General features: G+C 50.6%; 1 protein-coding gene across 2 annotated transcripts; it reads left to right on the top strand.

Annotated features, from left to right (window-relative positions):
* Positions 1–3,038: 3,038 nt before the first annotated feature.
* On the top strand, positions 3,039–18,627 carry ASPHD2 (aspartate beta-hydroxylase domain containing 2). Of its 2 annotated transcripts, XM_031656400.1 has the most exons (5): positions 3,082–3,260; positions 3,830–4,444; positions 7,142–8,250; positions 16,050–16,163; positions 16,693–18,627. In XM_031656400.1, the coding sequence occupies exons 2-5, from the start codon at positions 4,107–4,109 to the stop codon at positions 16,800–16,802; spliced, it is 1,671 nt and encodes a 556-aa protein (XP_031512260.1). In that variant the 5' UTR covers positions 3,082–3,260; positions 3,830–4,106; the 3' UTR covers positions 16,803–18,627. The 2 variants fall into 2 exon arrangements, with proteins under 2 accessions (XP_031512261.1, XP_031512260.1); XM_031656401.1 differs by lacking the exon at positions 3,830–4,444 and having other exon boundaries at positions 3,039–3,260.
* Positions 18,628–19,083: the final 456 nt, after the last annotated feature.

Here is a 19,083-nt window from a genome sequence, read left to right as displayed (position 1 = left end):
TCCCAATGTATGTGTTTCGGTTTATTTTAGTAGAATAAAAGAGAAAAAACATTCTTCCTCTTTTGGAGTTGAGAAAAGGGGAGAAATGACAGAGATGAAGTAGAGTCTAAGACATGGAAGAGGTGCATTTTGGGACATGGGAGAGGTGTATTCTGGGACATGGAAGAAGTGGGTTTTGGACATGACAAACTGGGTTCTGGAACAGGGAGGAGTAGATGCTAGGTTATCATAGTAGAGGCAGATTCTTAGGTCAGGGACCAGGTGGATTTTTAAGGACAGAGATGAGAGAGTGGAGTTCTGGGACATAGTGGGGGAATGGGTTCTGGGACAGGGGGAGGAGGAGTGGGACCTGGGACAGGTGAGGCGTGGGTTCCTGCATGGAGGAGGGTGGGTCCTGGAACAGGGAGGAGGTGGGTCCTGGGACAGCACATGGAGGTGGGTCTTGGGACAGGGAGCAGGTGGGTTCTGGGACAGGGAGAGGATGGGTTCTAGGACAGGGACGAGGTGGGTTCCGGGACAGGGTGGAGGTGGGTTCCGGGACAGGGTGGAGGTGGGTTCGGAGGAACAGAGGGAGGAGATCTGAGATATCGGCTCGAGAAGAAGAAATCGGTGTTATCGAGGCTCGAGAAATAAATTATCATTTCGCAAAGGAAAATAAATTAGGGAAATAAAGGAAAGAGTAAATTAATAAATTTCTAAGAAATAAGTTATAAAACAAGAAGTGAATATGAAGCTGAAAGGAAGTGATTATAGGCGCAAGAGAACTATGAACTAGAAATTGATTATGAACAAAGGAAGAATTAAATTATCGGTTTCTAAAAAGAAGAAATCGGTCAAATTTCAAAGAAGAATGGGATGCTCGGTTTTCTAAAGAAATGGTCTCGAACTCAAGAAAAATCGAGATTCATTTCAAGAAATCGGTCTCCGAACAAAGAAAGAAGAAATCGAGATTATCTCTTCCGGAAATCGAAAGAAGAATAAGTCTCGAACAAAATCGTCAGAAGACTCGAAGAAATCAAATTCTAGAACAAAGAAATCAGTTCATTTCAAATAGAAAATAAATTCATCCGGAAATAGAAAATGGAAATTCCGGAACAGTCGAACTCAAAAATCAGTTAACAGCGGGGAGGTGGGTTCTGAACAGGGTGGAGGTGGGTTCTGAACAGGGTGGAGGTGGTTGCGGAACAGGGGGGAGGTGGGTTCTGGAACAGGGTGGAGAGGTGGGTTCTGGCACAGGGAAAAGGTGGATTCTAGAGCACAGGGAGGAGGTGGGTCCTGGGACAGGTTGGAGGTGAGTTCTGAAATGGGGAGGAAGTATGTTCTGTCTCAGAGAGGAGGCCGGTTCTGGGACAGGGAGGAGGTGGATTATGGAACAGGGTTGAAGTAAATTCCTATCTAGGAAGAGAGTAGATCCCCTGGGAATTTCGAGGGAAGAGTAGGTTTAACTAAGTGGAAGTCAGGTTCCTGGAACAAGGGAGGAGAGTACGATGGGACAGGGAGGAGGTGGGTTGGGACAGGGGGAGGGAGGTGGGTCACGGGACAGGGAGGGAGGTGGGAGGTGGGTCCTGGGACAGGGTGGAGGAGTGGGAGGTGGGTCCTGGGACAGAGGTGGGGGGTGGAGTCCTTGGATGGGGAGGGAGGTGGGTTCCTGGGACAAGGTGGGATTGGGGTTCTGGAACAGGAGTGGAGAGTGGGAGTCCCTTGGATAGGGAGGAGGTGGGTTGGAACAGGGTGGAGGTGGGTCCTGGGACAGGGTGGAGGTGGGTCCTTGGATAGGGAGGAGGTGGGTTCTGGGACAGGTAGGATTTGGGTTCTGGAACAGGGTGGAGGTGGGTTCTGGAACAGGGAGGAGGTGGGTTCTGGGACAGGGTGGAGGTGGGTCCTGGGACAGGATGGAGATGGGTCCTGGTACAGGCAGGTGGTGGGTTCTGGAACAGGAAGTAGGTACATTCTGGAACAGCCTGAAGGTGGCTTCTGGAACAGGGAGGAGGTGGGTTCTGAGACAGGCTGGAGGTGGGTTCTGGGTCAGGGACCAGGTGGGTTCTGGGATAAGGAGGAGAAATGAATTCTGGGACAGACATGAGGTGGCTTCTGGGCCATGTTAGAGATAAATTCTGGGACACAGGAGAGGTGGGTCTGGGACAGAGACAGATGGATTGTGGGCGGGCCATCCCACTCTATGCTCCCAGAACCCACCCATGCAGTTTCCCTGGCGCCCCTAACACATCCCGTAGCCACTGTTAGCTTGTCTCCCCCAGGTCTTAGCTCAAACGTCACCTCCTCCAAGCAACCTCCTTGGGGCCTCCATTCGCAGTTCATCAGTCCCCTAGTCAGACAACCATCCTGCCTGTGCTTCCCCTCCTAAACCCTACCCGGGGGTGAGGGTTCCCTCCCGCTAGACGGTGGCTCACTGAGGGCAGGACCCGCTAGACGGTGGCTCACTGAGGGCAGGACGGGCCTGAGCGCTCACCACGCACGCTCAGCGCAGCAGGCAGGGACGGGGACCCAGGCTGGCCCATCATTACTGTACTGAGCGAATGAGTTTTCCACGAGACTAAGAATCTGGTTTGACTTGCGGTTTCATTCCAAGTGCCTGAGGGCCTCAGAAGTCCATGTTGAGTCCATCAATAAAGGAAAGAAGGCCTTAGGGCGAGAGGAAGTGAGGTCGCGGGGAAGTGAAAGAGAATGAAAAGGAGGAAATGGAGACGAGGGCGACTCAGAGAGGAACAGAAAGACAGAGGGAGGGAGAACAGAGAAAGAGCGAAAAACGAAAGAGCGGAGGAAGCGACGCGAGCCTTTCTTAATGAATGACTGCACACTTGTCGCCGCCTGCGCGCACCCTCGGGCTGGGCGGGCGCTGCGTCTCGGGGCGCAGTGCCAGGACCCTCCGGAGCCGCGGCGGGCCCGGCCTCGGGTCGTCTCCCGCAGGGCGAGCGCAGGTGCCGGGTGCAGGGGGGTCCCCGGCCCCGCCCCGCTGGCCCCGCCCCTCCGGCGCCCCCTCCCCCGCCGGCCCAGCGCGCGAGGCATTGTGGGAGTTGTGGTCTTCGCGGCCCCGCGGAGCGCAGCGCCGCGTCTGCACCGGCGGGGGCACCGGCGCGGCTTGGGCTCCGGCTGGTGCTCCGGCTCGGACTCCAGCGGCGTGGGCTGGGCAGCGGCCGGGCGGCGGCTCCGCGGCACCGGGCAGGGGGCGTCCGCAGGTCCGCGCCCTCGGGCGGCGGCGTCTCCTGGGTCCCGACAGCCGCCCGCGCGCCCGGGCGCAGGTAAGCTTCGTCTGCTGGGGCTGCTGGGGCGGGAGGGCGGCGCGGCCGAGCCGACCCCGGGACGGGGGTTGGAGGCGGGAGCCGGGCAGCTGCAGGCCCGCGGCCCTCCCTTCCCGGCGCCGGCGCCGCCGCCGCCCCCGCCGAGGATGCTCCGGGACCCGGGCGCCCGCATCCTGGCCCGGCCGAGGCCAGCGCTCGTACGTGCTGAGTGCAGCCGCCTCGGAGCCGAGCATCACCCTCCCTAGACCTCCTGCTTCTCCTCCTCCCTGCCCCATCGTGGTCCCTTCCTCCATTTGCCTCCTCCCCTGTGACCCCTCTTTCCTCACCTCCTGTCCCCCTCCCCCAGATCTCAGCATCACCCGCTTCCCATATTTCACGTGGTGACCCTCCTCCCCTGTCCCACGAATTATCAGGCGCCATAAACCTCCTTCCACAATCTTGAGCTGATCGCCCACTTTTCCTGGCAACACTCACCTTTCCATCGTCCCATCCCCCTCCTCTCCTGAACTCCTGGTGGTCACCATCTGTGTTAACCCATCTTCATCCCTCCCCTCTTTCCCACTCTCCAGGGCAGGTGGGTGCTGAGAAGCTGTCCAAGAGAGGGAAGATCCCCAGGTCTGCACCGGGAAGGGCTGGCCCCAGGGCATATCTCTGGCCCTTGAGTGGAGAGGGTGACATGCATCACACACCTTGCCTAGGGCTGTGCTGCTCACTGGGGGGCTTCCAGGGTGATTTGGCCTCATCCTGAGGGTGAGCAGACACTCTTTGGCATTGGGCAGCCTCTGGGAATGGACATCTGAAGTAGGTTGACCAGGTCAGGTCTGAGACCGGCTCTCCCAGGTGTTCATGGTGTCAGAAGTTGTCTTGGATTGGACTTGCTCTCCAACTGGCCATGGATTTGCAGTCAATTCCCCAGAGCCAACTGAGCTGGAAGGTCTGGGGTTGCATATTATTAAAGTGCAGAGCTGCGGTGAGATGTCCCCATCCCTGATGAGGACAGAAATAACACAGATGACAGTGAACAAATGCGTGAAGGAAGCTGGAAGCTACTGTGGTCACTGGGCAAGGAGCTGTCAGGGGAGCCTCTCCCCTCCCCACTGGGGAGATGGGGAGTTGTCACTGGGTAGCTGTGAGGATCAAACGTTTGAAGCAGTGCTTAATAAACTGCCAGTCACTCTACACATGTAAGTGTTTCTTTTATTGTCACAGTTCAGCTTTGAGCTTGTAAATCCACCTCTGGGTGCAGGGGCCTATAGGCATATTTTGAATAAAAGTGACTGACAGTTATGAAAAGTCCTCTCTTGAGCTCTCAGTGCTATTTATGATCTCGGGAGGAGGGTCTGAAGCTGGGGTTCAGAATCTTTTACATTCTTTTGCTTACAGCTCGGCCTTGGGGAGGGCTCATGGCTGGGTCTGTACAGAAGGAGGCTTTCTGTAGAAGAGGGTAAGGGCTGGGGTGTCCAGTGGAGAGGTTTCTCCGTCATCCACCGTTTTCTGTGTTTGCATTTTGCTTGACTTAAGTGATTAGCAGGGCTGATGGGAACTCACACTTTACAGTTGCTTGTTAAATTGTCACCATCTCACTCTTAGAACATTTAAGATAAAAACCTCTCCTCCTGACAAACCCAGTTGAAAAGTTCCAGTTAGGGGTTTAGCTCAGTGGTGGGGGAAATCCTTTTAGTGAAAGTGCTTGGCGTCACATAGATGATCGTTTCACACTGAATTTCAGGAACTCTGGGGTTCTGTTTGGGAGGTGGCTTGCAAACAAAACATCTTTCATCTGGATTTTCTTTCGTTTTCCTAAAGAGGTAACAGCTGCCAGTTTATGGTCTAACAAGGAGAGAAACAGGGGGCTGAAGGGATTTCTTAACCTCTAGTGAGTCATAGCCTTTTCCTCGTCTCCTCAATCTGAGAAGAAATTGAGAACGTGTGGGAAAGAAAAAACAACAACAATTTAGCTTCTAACCTCCCCACTCTTGTATTTTTCCTAGAAACATAAAAAATTTCCATGAATATTCAGCATGTGTGTTTTTGACTTACTAAACATTATAGTCAAGTGATTATTCAACCAAAACTGGGAAGAAGCAAGTAGGCAGTTAATGAGCACCTAAGGCTTCCCTTTCATTTTTAGCTTAGCAAGTCTGGGGACAAAAAATCCACTTGACACATGGGGCAACAAGAGGATTTACCTTTAACTGTTGGAATTCTGAGTCTTGCGATATCTTTCTCCCATGCCCCACCTTTGGAATGCCGGCTACTCGTTATGGGATGCCACCCATCCTAGCCGTTGCCTGCATATATTGGGTGCTCATTATGACTTGATCGTTGTCCATCCGCCATCATTCATCTTCATCCAGTGAGATGAACAGGAACCCCATTTCACGGATAAAGAAACTGAGGCGGCCGGGCATGGTGGCTCATGCCTGTAATCCCAGCACTTTGGGAGGCCAAGGTGGACGGATCACCTGAGGTCAGGATTTCAAGACCAGCCTGACCAACATGGAGAAACCCTATCTCTACTAAAAATACAAAATTAGCTAGGTGTGGTGGCGCATGCCTGTAATCCCAGCTACTCGGGAGGCTGAGGCAGGAGAATCGCTTGAACCTGGGAGATTGTGCCATTGCACTCCAGCCTGGGCAATAAAAAAAGTGAAACTCCGTCAAAAAGAAAAAAAAGAAAAACTGAGGCTTAGGAGAAGTGATCTGCCCAAGGTTGGGATGAATCCTCAGCTGGGCCCATCTCTAATTTGGCTCCTCTCTGCTACAACGCTGCAAGAATTTTCAGGCCAAATTTAGTCCCCTGGGAAAAGGGAGGGTACAACTTTTCAGTTTTTTCAGCTGCCCTCCCATATTTCTGAGAGAGAAGTGAGAGCGTCAAGTACAAAAGGAATATTCTACGTTGTGCTCCTTGAGTATCAGACTTGTAGAAGCAGAGACCTGGCTGTTCTCATTGTATCAGAAGAAGCAGGATGAACAAAAGGTTTTGGAGAATGCTGGGAAACACGGCTGGGGTTTTAGAGACTTAGGCAGCATGACATTCAGCCCCTCTTAGGTTATTAGGACCATGAGGGTTCCGGGCCCTGGCCCTAACCCCCAGCTGGGTAAGTAGCAAAGCATTTCTGGCTGTTTTGGAGATGCTGTCGGCTGTGGGAAACTGAGGCAGAGACCTGGAAGGGCTTTTATTTTCATTCTACCTCCCTCGTTTTCCTTTCATGACCCTGTGGGTGAGGCCAGTAGGTAGTCTCCAAGTGGGTAGACAGAAAACGCCCTTTGTCTGCCGCAGGCATGACCTCAGAGTGCCCACTTCCTCTTCCAACTTGGTATTAGCCCAACCTCTGTCAGAAGGGCAGCAGAATGAAATAAGGATGATGAAATGCTTGCAAAGAGAAAGCGAAATGGAGAATATGCAGTTTTTAAGTCCCTTTGCCATTTTTAAGATGTTTTTGAATCCAGGATTCTTTGGAATTAAAGGTACAGCAATTACAGGAATATACGCATTGATTAAATACCTATGATGAAATAGCGCAGCAAAATGGATAGACATGGGCCTTGAAGTCAGATGGTGTTTGAGTCCCCGCCCTGGCTGTGTAACTCATATGAGCCTCAGTTTTCTCATCTGTAAAATGGGGATAATAGCACCCTCCTATGGAGAGCACAAAGCAGATGGGACTGCTGTAATTGTAAGCAGTACTTGACGCAGATGAAATGCTACTGGCCTTTTGGGAAATGGGGGTGGCAGTAAAATGGGGTGGCAATACACAAGATTGCAAAGTGTGACCTGCACCAACTAGGATCCTACAGAATGATCTAACACTTTACATTTCATTTGAGGACTTTTCCAGGTGTAAAATTTATGCTGATTTTTTTTTTTTCCATGCCAGGTTTGGTTTTCCTAAACAAAGACTTTCACAGGGACCGACAGCACTTGATAATGAGACAAAAACCAGCCTCTTCCACCCCACTGCAGTGACTTTTGCCAGAAGTGGAGCAGTGGGCACGGCCGACCTTGTCGTTCATCAATGCCGCCCCTGGCAGGATCTGAGGATTGGTGGCAGCCATGCCTCCCCCTGCCCCAGTCGCTCCTTCCCCCCCACTCTAACCTGCATGGTGTGGGCGCCCTTGGGACCCCCGAGGACTGATTGTCTGACCTTGCTTCACATCCCCAGTAAGGACTGCCCCAAGATGTCGCTCGAGTGGCTGGTGGCCTGGAGCTGGTCGCTGGATGGCCTGAGGGACTGCATCGCCACCGGCATCCAGTCCGTGCGGGACTGCGACACCACCGCTGTCATCACTGTGGCCTGCCTCCTGGTCCTGTTCGTGTGGTACTGTTATCACGTGGGCAGGGAGCAGCCCCGGCCCTACGTCTCCGTCAACTCCCTCATGCAGGCCGCCGATGCCAACGGGCTGCAGAATGGCTATGTGTACTGCCAGTCCCCCGAGTGCGTGCGCTGCACCCACAACGAGGGCCTCAACCAGAAGCTATACCACAACCTGCAGGAGTACGCCAAGCGCTACTCCTGGTCCGGCATGGGCCGCATCCACAAGGGCATCCGCGAGCAGGGCCGGTACCTCAACAGCCGGCCCTCCATCCAGAAGCCCGAGGTCTTCTTCCTACCCGACCTGCCCACCACGCCCTATTTCTCCCGGGATGCACAGAAACATGACGTGGAAGTGCTGGAACGGAACTTCCAGACCATCCTGTGCGAGTTTGAGACCCTCTACAAAGCTTTCTCAAACTGCAGCCTCCCGCAAGGATGGAAAATGAACAGCACCCCCAGCGGGGAGTGGTTCACCTTTTACTTGGTCAATCAGGGGGTTTGTGTTCCCAGGAACTGTAGGAAGTGTCCACGGACGTACCGCTTGCTCGGAAGCCTTCGGACCTGTATTGGGAACAATGTTTTTGGGAACGCGTGCATCTCTGTGCTGAGCCCTGGGACTGTGATAACGGAGCACTATGGACCCACCAACATCCGCATCCGATGCCATTTAGGTAGGTTGCAGGGACGGGGGTCTCCCGGCATGCACATTTGCAAGCTCAGCCTCTCTCACTCATGGCAATCAAAACATCGCGAAAGCTCAAATGGTCAGAATTGTGCCTTTTCGCATTGTTCATTTTGAGCAAACACTGATGAATTGCATGTAAACAATTTTGACAGCAGAGATTGAGTCAAAAAGAAATCTTGTGATTGGTGCAAACCTAATTTCTGACAGCAGCTCTGTGCAAAGAACTTTCTGCAGTGACAGAAATGTTCTCCATCTTCATTGTCCAAAATGGTAGCCACTAGACACATGTGACTGAGTGCTTGAAATGTGGCTCCCGTAACTGAGGAACTAAATTTTAATTTAAATAGCCGTGACACATACGGCTAATGGCTACCGTATGGGGACAATGTCGTTCTAGAGCCAAAGACTTGTTAAAATGATTACCGAGGTTCATAATGCTGTCCAGGAGGCTGTGAAAGATACTTAAGCCCCTTTGCAGTCATCAAGGATGAAATGGTCCTTAGTGCTAAGCTTCTTTTACTCTGATTCTGAGAAAATTGGTCGTGTGTGTACTGTGTGTGTGACTGTGGTTTTGCAAACAAAGTCTGGAGTTAGATGGCCTTTGCGTCTTGGCCCCACCACGAGCTGTGCTATTTTAGGCAAGTCACTTCACCTCTCTGAGCCTCAATTTCATCATTTGGGAAGTGGAGGTAAAAAGATCTGAGGATCAAATCAGATAACGTGTATTGTAAAGTATGTATGCACACAGAGCCTAAAATAGAGCAAGTATTCAATAAAAGTAGGCTTAAAACAACTTGGTCATGGAGATATTAGTTCCACAGAATGCCTTATTCCTGGTGAGTGGCAATAAAAAGCTGGTCTGTGGGATGGTGGCATCACCGGTTAGCATCCCAGACTAGAGTGTGCAGAGACAGCCTCAGCAGCGTCCAGCTTTAGAAAGTTCACAACGCTGCCTCAGCTTCAGAAGGGAGGAAGGAAGAGCAGCGGAGGAACCTGGTGCATGGGTTGGAGCAGGAGTTTCATAACCATGTTCTGCAGAGGAGCCTCAGGGTTGCCTGGGAAGGAGCCGGAGCTGGGGGCCCTGAGCCCTCTTCACCCTTACCGGCTCTGCTTCTCCTGCTGTGTGGAGATTCTGAGTAAGATGTGGTTTGGATGGAGGATGTCACTGCGTTAAAAAAAAAAAAAAAAGAACGAAAGAAAGAAAAGAAAGAAATATAACTAGATTTGAGCAATTGACATGGTAGGAATTTCAAGAGTAAAGGGTGGACTGGGTGGAGGCTCTGGGGGAGTGGGCCTGAATTCCCGGTCAGCGGTCAGCCATGAGACTTCGAGCAGGACACTGAGTCTCTCTCTGCCTCAGTTCTTCCTCTGGAAAATGGGGAGATGTTACTTACTTCACAGGATTGTTGAGAGGATTCAATGAGTGGCATCTTACTTGGCCCCTTGGCAGGGTGCCTGGCACGTGACAGCATTTGATGAATGGGAGCTAGTAGCTGTTATCAAGGACTGTGTTGGACCGTGTGAAAAATGATCCCTAAGACATGGACCCTACCCCCAGGAAACAGTGGGAAAGGAACAGGCTCTGGAAGCAAACAGATCTGGACTCAGGTCCTGGCCTCGCCCCGTTTGCTGAGTGACCTTGGGCAGGACTCTGAACTTCCTTCAGCCTTCATTTTCTTCTCTCTAAAACAGAGATCACGATTCCCACTTGCGGGCTGTTTTGAGGAGTGGGAAGTAATATGCGTAAAATGCGTGGCAGGTAGAGGGCAGTGGACAGTAAGCTAATCTAAGTGATGGGATGATAATCCAGGTGATGGTCATTAGCAAAACTGCCGTGCGAGGGGGGTGTCCTGGGGAGGTGGGTCTGATGCTGGAGGATCCCCACACAGAAATCAGGTGCCACCAGGGTGGAGCGAGGGAGTGAAGTCGTCCCCTGGGGCTAGGGGAAGCCGGGTCTAGGCTTGCTGGGGAGGCCAGTAGTGTGGGCTGAGGTTGGACAGGTCAGGTGGGAGCAAACCTCAGAGGCCCTTGATGCCAGGCTTGAGAATGGAGGCCATGGGCAATGGGGAGTGATGCTCTTCTTTTGAAAGGTTTGCCTTTATGTACTGTTTTAAAACTTCAGAATGACATCGGGGAAGGGCATTTGGGGACTGATGTGGTAGAATTTCAAACAGGTGTGAGTAGGAAGCGATGGTAGCAAGGAAAATCTGGGGTCTGCTTCCTGTAGATTAATGCTTGTTGTTTATCTGTACAGTATGCATGCATGAGTGTGTGTGTGTGTGTGTGTGTGTAAAACATGATGCCCACACTGGCTCACACTGTGGCCTGTGGCCTGTCATTTCCTTCTCAGCCCAGCTAGGTACTTGCCAGAAAAAGTAGGCCCTCCATGTTCCCGTAGATGGCAGGAAACCTTCTTAGAAGACGTCCCACTGTGGTGTGGCTTGTTCTCCATGGCCAAGGCGAGCTCCCTGGTTGGGTTTTCTCAGCGTTTCCTTCTTTACACTGTCATGCCCACATTAATGTCCACCCAGGAGGGAAACAAAGGTGTGTCGGATTTACATGACCGTGTGTGTTGACAGAGAGGGAGTCCAGAGAATGAGGTCAGAAGCAGGATAAGCCTGGTGCGTACCTGGTGGCCACACCTCTGCTGGTTACCTGGCTGAAGGTGGAGGCACCTGCGGTTCCAGAACTGTGCTCTTGAAACACCAGTGCTTTCTCCTCTTCTGCCTTCTGCCTGAGCTGTGACTGATGGAATTGTCTCTGCGAAACACTGAAGCCCCAGCCACTGCTCCTCACTAGCACAGCCCATTTGTTCGAGACATATTTGCTGAGCTCTGCTGTGAGCTACTTCTAGAGGTGGCATCACCTGGTCCTGACTTCATGTGGGACCACAGGACAGCTTCAGGCCCACCCCCAACTCAGCATCGTACACAATGCTGGGCTATTCCAACTGCACTGCCACCAACTTCCAGAAAACCGCCTCTGAAACTCCTCTGAAACTCACCAGGCAGATGTTACCAGGGAGGCAGACACTTCATGAAAATGCATGAGTATGTTCAGCAGATTCTAGCTAAAGCAGCACAGTTAGACTCTTGTGTTTCTTTTCTGCATGTCATCAGATTTCTAGGTGGTCTAGCTGGCTGGTAACAGTAGATCAACTCATGTTCCCCTTGCCCACCCTGAGTGCCCGGTTGCTGGCCGCCTGAAGAGCGGGGGCCGCCGGTGGACAGAGCCCTTTCTCTAACCTCCTTCCTGCCTCCTGCAGGGCTCACTAGGGACAGAGCAGCAAACACGGAGCCGTAGAAGAGCATATGGTACTATCTGAGGCCATGTGTGGGGCCTGTCACTGTCCCCAAGAGCCACTGGAATGATCTGTTTAGGGAAGAATTGAGCTCTTCTGCCAACTAAGCTGGTTTGTGGGCAACAGGCAGGAATGGGGGCAGGAGCAGAATGAAGGGGAGGCGGAGAACAAGAAGCAGGGGGGTGTCGAGCCAGCAGGCCAGGCCGTTTTTCTGTTGCACCATGGCGTGTGGCGATGAATCATTTCGTGGCCCAGAGAAAGGGGAGCTTCCTTCTGAAACCCCGGGGTGGCTGTCCCTGCAGAGAACTGCCCATTCCTAAAGGCCTTCGCCACCTGAACCAGTCAGTAGGGGCATACGCAAAAGGAAAACGTAGCCTGTGAGGCCCTCCATCTGGGCATCTTTACAGCCCTAACTCCTCCAGCTGCCGTTAACCGTAGCGGGAAATCATGGCTTCTGTCAGGATGAGCAGTCTCAGCTGATTTAATGAAAGGTGCATTGAGAGTTGAAACATATTAGGGTCCTCTTAGAGGGACAGAACTAATAGGACATATACACACACACATAATATATATAATATATACACATATATATACAGATATACATATATATGTATATGTATATATGTATATATTGTGTGTGTGTGTATATATGTATCCTATTAGTTCTGTCCAAGAGGACCCTAATATGTTTCAACTCTCAATAGTGTATATGTGTGTGTGTGTATATATGTATATTATATATGTGTATATATATGGGATATATATAAATATATATATTATGTATATTATATATATGTAAAGGGGAGTTTATTAAGTATTAACTCACACGATCACAAGGTTCCACAATAGGCTGTTTGCAAGCTGAGGAGCAAGGAGAGCCAGTCCAAGTCCCAAAACCGAAGAACTTGGAGTCCGATGTTTGAGGACAGGAAGCTTCGAGCACTGGAGAGAGATATAGGCTGGGAGGCTAGGCCAGTCTCACTTTTTTATGTTTTTCTGCCTGCTTTATATTTGCTGGAAGCTGATTAGATTGTGCCTACCAGATTAAGGGTGGATCTGCCTTCCCCAGCCCACTGACTCAGATGACTCTTTTGGCAACACCCACACAGAGGCACCCGGGATTAATACTTTGTATCCTTCAATCCGATCAAGTTGACACTCAGTATTAACCATCACACGTATTAACTACAAGAAAATCAGTCCAGGCACAGTGGCTAAAGCCTGTAATCCCAACACTTTGGGAGGCCGAGTCAGGTGGATCTCTTGAGGCCAGAAGTTCGAGACCAGTATGGCGAAACCCCATCCCTACTAAAAATACAAAAATTAGCCGGGCATGGTAGTGCACGCTTGTAATCCCAGCTACTTGGGAGGCTGAGGCAGGAGAATCGCTTGAACCTGAGAGGCAGAAGCTGCAGTGAGCTGAGATCGTGCCACTGCACTCCAGCCTGGGTGACAGAGCGAGACTCCATCTCAAAAAAGAGTAATAAGAAAGAAAAATCCATAATCACTTTAATTCTTCTGTTAATAGTATAACAACTAGCATTTATATCATCATGTCCAGTTTTATAACAGCCTGTTCTTTGGAGCCAGGCTGACTCAGCAACACTAAATGGTAACTTTTTAGCAGGTCATTTAACTTCTCAGTTACCCCATCTGGAAAGTGGGTGAAATGATGCCTGTAAAGTGTATATTTAGCACAAAGCTGAGTAGGAAGACACAGTAGGTCTTCAGTTATTGGTAACAAGGATAAAATCCCATAGCAGCCCTGGAAGGTTCAGTATGCTAATGTCCCCTCTTTACAGATGAGGAGGGTATGGCTCAGAGAGGCTGAGTGACTTGCCCAAAGACACACAGCACATAAGGGTCGCAACCATTCATCTGTCCCCAAGTCCTCTGTCCTTCTCTCTCCGCCATGTGGCCTCTTTATTTGAATTATTACTCTGAACGTACTTCCTGGAACCATTATTTCTGGTTCAAAGAATACATTAAAATACTCTGGCTGCTGGAAGGAAAGCTATTTCATTTTTGTGCTAAAGGACATTCAGTCAGGGGAATGCCAACTTGCCCAGGGTCATTGTGGTCACAGTGAGTCACTGAAGACAGATGAGACCACCACCCATCCCAGCTCCTCTTCTAGGACTCTGCTTCCCCCTGGGTAGGCCTTCCTCAGAGCTGTCGGGCTGACCGGACCCATTCTGAAATCACCAGACAGCCACAATGGCCCCTTCTTTTCTGGACATCAAGGTAGCGATGGGGGCCAAGTGCTTCTGCAGACCCTTGTGTTGGAAAGTGTGACTGAGGGTCACACATGGCAGTGTTCCAACCAGACCCCACTGGCCTTGGAAGCATACAGCTTCTTTTTAATTTTTTTTTATTTTTGAGACAGAGTCTCACTCTGTTGCCCAGGCTGGAGCGCAGTGGTGCAATTCGCCCAGGCTGAGGGCGGTGGTGCAATCTCAGCTCACTGCAACCTTTGCCTCCTGGGTTCAAGCAATTCTCATGCCTCAGCCTCCCAAGTAGCTGGGATTACAGGCGTCTGCCACCACACCCGGCTCATTTTGGATTATTAGTAGAGAGACGGTTTCACCATGTTTGAGACCAGACTGGTCTCGAACTCCTGGCCTCAGGTGATCTGCCTGCCCCTCAGTCTCCCAAAGTGCTGGGATTACAGGTGTGAGCCACCATGCCTGGCCGAAAATACGGCTTCTTACAAATGTTCCAGTCTGTTTCCTCTTGAACCTCAGCCATTACCTTAGAAGTGTCCTCCAGTTTCCCAGAATGAGGGCAGACAAAGAGCACGCCATCCTCCAGCCTCAAAATGGATTAAAAGGCTAGAACCCAAAGAGGAGAACACTGTGTGAGCCTTTGATTCTTTAATTGTAACTGAGATAGTCCTAGAGGTGAGACTACAGTAAACACAGTTACTGGGTAAGGCAGGGTTCTAAATGCAACCTCCCTCGATTTCTGGGGGTCCCCTGGTTGGGCTTCAAAGTGTAGTACAAATGTCAGTCTGTGACTTTCATCAAAGGAAGCCATGACCCAGAATAGATGAAGCCAACGAAGGAATGAATTTTTGCCAAGAGCGCAGTGAGGATCTAGATGGTGGCTTATAAACAACAGAAATGTAGAACTCACAGTTCTGAGGCTGGAAGCCCAAGATCAAGGTGCCAGCAGATTTGGTGTCTGGTGAGGGCCTGCTTCTGGTTCAGAAACGACACCTTCTCACTGTGACTTCACCTGGTGAAAGGAGGTGGCCAGGAGCAGTGGCTCTTGCCTGTAATCCCAACACTTTGGTGGGAGGATAGCTTGAGGCCAGGCGTTCAAGACCAGCCTGGACAACATAGCAAGACCCCATCTTTAAAAAAAAAATTTAAATTAATTGGGCATGATGGTGCACACCTATAGTCTCAGCTACTCAAAAGGGTGAGGCTGGAGGATCTCTAGAGCCTAGGAGGTGGAGGCTGCAGTGAACTATGGTGGAACCACTGCATTTTAGCCTGGGCAACAGAACAAGACCTTGTATCTAAAAAAAAAAAAAAAAAAAAAAAAAAAGATGTCAGGCCGGGTGCTGTGGCTCATGCCTGTAATTCCAGCACTTTGGGAGGCCGAGGCAAGCAAATCACTTGAAGTCAGGAGTTCGAGACCAGCCCGGCCAACATGGTGAAACCCCATTTCTATTTAAAATACAAAAATTTGGCCGGGTGCAGTGGCTCATGCCTGTAATCCCAGCACTTTGGGAGGCCGAGGCGGGTGGATCACGACGTCAGGAGTTCAAGACCAGCCTGACCAAGATGGTGAAACCCCGACTCTACTAAAACTACAAAAATTAGCCTGGCACAGTGGCGGGTGCCTGTAATCCCAGCTACTCGGGAGGCTGAGGCAGGAGAATCGCTTGAACCTGGGCAGCAGAAGTTCCAGAGAGCCAGGATCGCACCACTGTATTCCAGACAGTTTGAGATTCTGTCTCAAACAAAACAAAACAAAACAAACAAGAAAAATTAGCCGGGTGAGGTGGTGGGTACCTGTAAGCGACTCCAGTGCCTCCCAGCTGCTCCGGAGGCTGAGACAGGAGAATCGCTTGAACCCGGGAGACGGAGGTTGCAGTGAGCCGAGATCACACCACTGCACTCCAACCTGGGCAACAGAGACTCCATCTCAAAAAAAAAAGATGTGAAAGGAGGTAAAGAAGCTCCCTCGGGCCTGTTTTATAAGGGTGCTACTCCCATTTATTACGCCCCCGCCTTCGTGATCTGATCACTTTCCAAAGGCCCCACCTCCTAACACCATCACCTCGGGGGTCAGGTTTCAACATAGGAATTTTGCGGGACACAAGCCTTCAGACCATAGCACGGGCTCCAGAGGGGCTGAGGCAGGTCAGGTGCTTTAGAAGTCAAAAACTCTCACTAAGGCAAATCACCCCCTGCCTCGTGGCCTTCCCTGAATCTTGCCTGCCTTCACTTTCCTTTCTCTGGTTTTCCTACAAGGTCTGAAAACTCCAAATGGCTGTGAGCTGGTGGTGGGGGGAGAGCCCCAGTGCTGGGCAGAAGGGCGCTGCCTTCTGTTTGATGACTCTTTCCTGCATGCTGCGTTCCACGAAGGTGAGTGGCTGCCTTTCCCGCTTCCTTATTATTTTGTTTTTCAATGAATAGACTTTATTTTTTAGAGAAGTTTTATGTTTCCAGAAAAATCAGGCAGAAAGTACCAAGGAGGCCCCTTCGTATCACCCCGTAACACATACACACACACAGTATTGACGCGTTGTTATTACCTAAAGTTCATAGTTGACATTAAGGTTCACTCTTGGTGTTGTCCATTCATTCTGTGGGTTTTGACAAATGGATGATGACACGGACCTACCCTGACAGTATCATACACAAGAGTTTCACTGCCCTAAAAATTCCCACATAAAGATCCCTCCAGCTCCCCATTTCCTTTTGTCCACCTTGCTCAGAAGCCCACGAAGCCAGGTTTATGTTCTCAGTGAGAGAGGAGGTGATCCGATCCGAGCCGAGGGACAGGATGGGTCCCTGCCCCAAAGCTGAGCACGTAGGGTCCAGCCCTGCCTGGATCCTGGGTCCTGGCTCCAGGGTGGTTTGAACCTCTCCTCTCACCCCTCCTTCCCCCCAGGTTCAGCAGAGGATGGCCCTCGGGTGGTTTTCATGGTGGATTTGTGGCATCCAAACGTCGCAGCGGCCGAACGGCAGGCCCTTGATTTCATCTTTGCTCCAGGACGATGAGAGCATTACCCGTGCTGGAGTCGGCAAGAGGGGCCGAGGCGGGGTCTGGGCAGACTGTGGTCCGGTCCAGTCCCTACCGGTGTGATGATTCCATGCTCAGAAACCTGCCTCAGCGGAAAGCTCTTCTTTGGGATTTTATATCATGTCGGGTCCCTCTTTCCTTTGGTTATTGTAAATGGAAACTTTTCAGCTTGTATTTCCTTAGATTTTTTTTTTTTTCCTTCCAATCATTTGCTTCAGAGATTCCTTTCTGGCCTAACAGCGCATTCCTTTGATTCTGTGACCAGAGACTTAGAGCCCTTGTAAGTCTGTCTTCTGTTCCTACGTGTTCTTTTTCAGTGCTCCGAAATAAGAGTAACTAAATGGTTATTTGTCTGAATGTAATAATGTAAAACTTCTTGTGGTCATCTTAAAAAAACAAAAAGACAAAAAAACTAAACTAAAAACTGCAAACCAGAGAGCTGGAGAACTTGGCCTCTGATGCTGGCACACAGGGGGCCCTTCAGCTGCCCGAGGGCAGAGGGACAGTCTGCAGCTCCCGCACCTGACTGGCTTCATAGCTGGGTGGAGAGGCTGCCAGACACGGTCAGGATGGCGCACAGCGTCCAGCCCAGGGATACTGTCACCATCGCTCACCTCACCCTAAACCTTGTCAGGTCCCTGATGGCAAAAGCATTGGGCCGGCAGGACTGGAGGCTACTCTTTAAACACGGCTTTCCTGCAAAGCTGAAGCTGGTGTCCCCCAGTGCCAAGCTTCGGCTCACACAGATCAGCCACGGAACGTGTGATCCACTTACCTCACTGCCTACAGAAGCCCTACTGCCAAACTGGGCCTGGAAAATTCCCAGTTTTAGCTGTTTTGAGTCCACGACGATGAACGTTAAGGCCACCAGGTTGGCTGATAGGAGCTGTAGGGGGATAAGACCTCACTCACCCAGCGACATTCGGGGAAAGCCTTTCTCTGGCAAAACTGGAATAATAGATCTGACCAAAGTTTCTGTTTTGCTTTGGAGTTCTGTTGCCTATGGTTTTTTTTTTTTTTTTTTCATTTATTTGTCTGTACATAAATGTTCAAACACTAGACTCAGAGATAGTGGAAGAGTTGGCCCTGTGTCTTTGTCACGGCACAAAGGTGTGCACTGCCTGATGATGGCCCAAGCCAGTGTGTGCTAGTGAGGAGACAGAGAAGACCTACACGCCCAGAGGACCCGTGGCCATCGTGCTGGTTTTCTGGTCTCCTGTGAAGAACATGTGGATCTCTTCCTGAAGGAAAAGGTCCCAGGAGACCAGTTTGAAGCACTCAGTCTAGAAATAGCCTGTGTTAGCTGATGTGTGAAAGCATAGCCAGCCAGCCACACTAGAGATGCCTTTTCTGAATAATATATTATGGGCAGTGTCAGATTCATAAAGCCGAGGAGTGATTTGGAATATACAGCTGGTCGCAGGTGCAGGTCCAGTGTTTAGACCCGAATGGAAAACAACAGCTTCTAAGAGGTACAACCATCCAAAGAAAACACAATTGAAATGCACCAGGCAGGTACTAGGAAGTGTGCAAAGAGCACATGTCTACATTTGAGTAAAATGTCTACACAGATATTTGTCAGGGACGAGAATGCAGGAAAAGGCAGACATTTCAAACACACCTGAAGTTTTTTCACTCATTAAGTATCTTGTTAAAGAATCACTGAGGTGCATGATTTATACACATCCTGACTACTCTGCTCTGCGTTTACAAAACCAACAGCCCGCGCAGGTACCTAGCTACCTGCATTCATGTGACGTGGTTGAGGAACAGAAGATAAATAAAGGATCTTGCTGAAAACCAGAGTGAAGTGATGAGGTCATCTGTTGTAAAGAAAGACAGGCCAGGCTCGGTGGCTCACGCCTGTAATCCTAGCACTTTGGGAAGCTGAGCGGGGAGGATCGCTTGAGCCGAGGAGTTTGAGACCAGCCTGAGTAACATAGTGAGGCATTGTCTCTACCAAACAAAGAAGCTAGCTGAGTGTGGTGGTGCACACCTGTAATCCAAGCTACTTGAGAGGCTGAGGTGGGAGGATCACTTGAACCTGGGAGGCGGGGGCTGCAGTGAGCCTAGATCGCGCCAGTGCACTCCAGCCAACATGACAGAACAAGACACTGTCCAAAAAACAAAAAAAAGCAAAACAAAAAACAAAGACTTGCCAGGCAGAAGAGGGCAAGTGACTTTGAGGCTCTTGTGTTTTGAGTCATGTCACAGAGACAGGTGGGTCAATAGAACTGATTGTGGATAGTGAATGAAGCC

The sequence above is a fragment of the Papio anubis genome, chromosome 16 (assembly GCF_008728515.1).
Source record: "Papio anubis isolate 15944 chromosome 16, Panubis1.0, whole genome shotgun sequence".
Lineage (NCBI taxonomy): Eukaryota > Metazoa > Chordata > Mammalia > Primates > Cercopithecidae > Papio > Papio anubis.
Note: the sequence above shows the minus strand (reverse complement) of the source record. Positions and strands in the feature narration are given on the sequence as shown.

Coding starts and splice junctions, on each gene's coding strand:
- ASPHD2 (XM_031656400.1), top strand. CDS start 4,107: ATGGTGTCAGAAGTTGTCTTGGATTGGACTTGCTCTCCAACTGGCCAT. Junction 8,251..16,049: donor CCGCATCCGATGCCATTTAG/GTAGGTTGCAGG, acceptor TTTTCCTACAAG/GTCTGAAAACTCCAAATGGC. Junction 16,164..16,692: donor GCATGCTGCGTTCCACGAAG/GTGAGTGGCTGC, acceptor CCTTCCCCCCAG/GTTCAGCAGAGGATGGCCCT.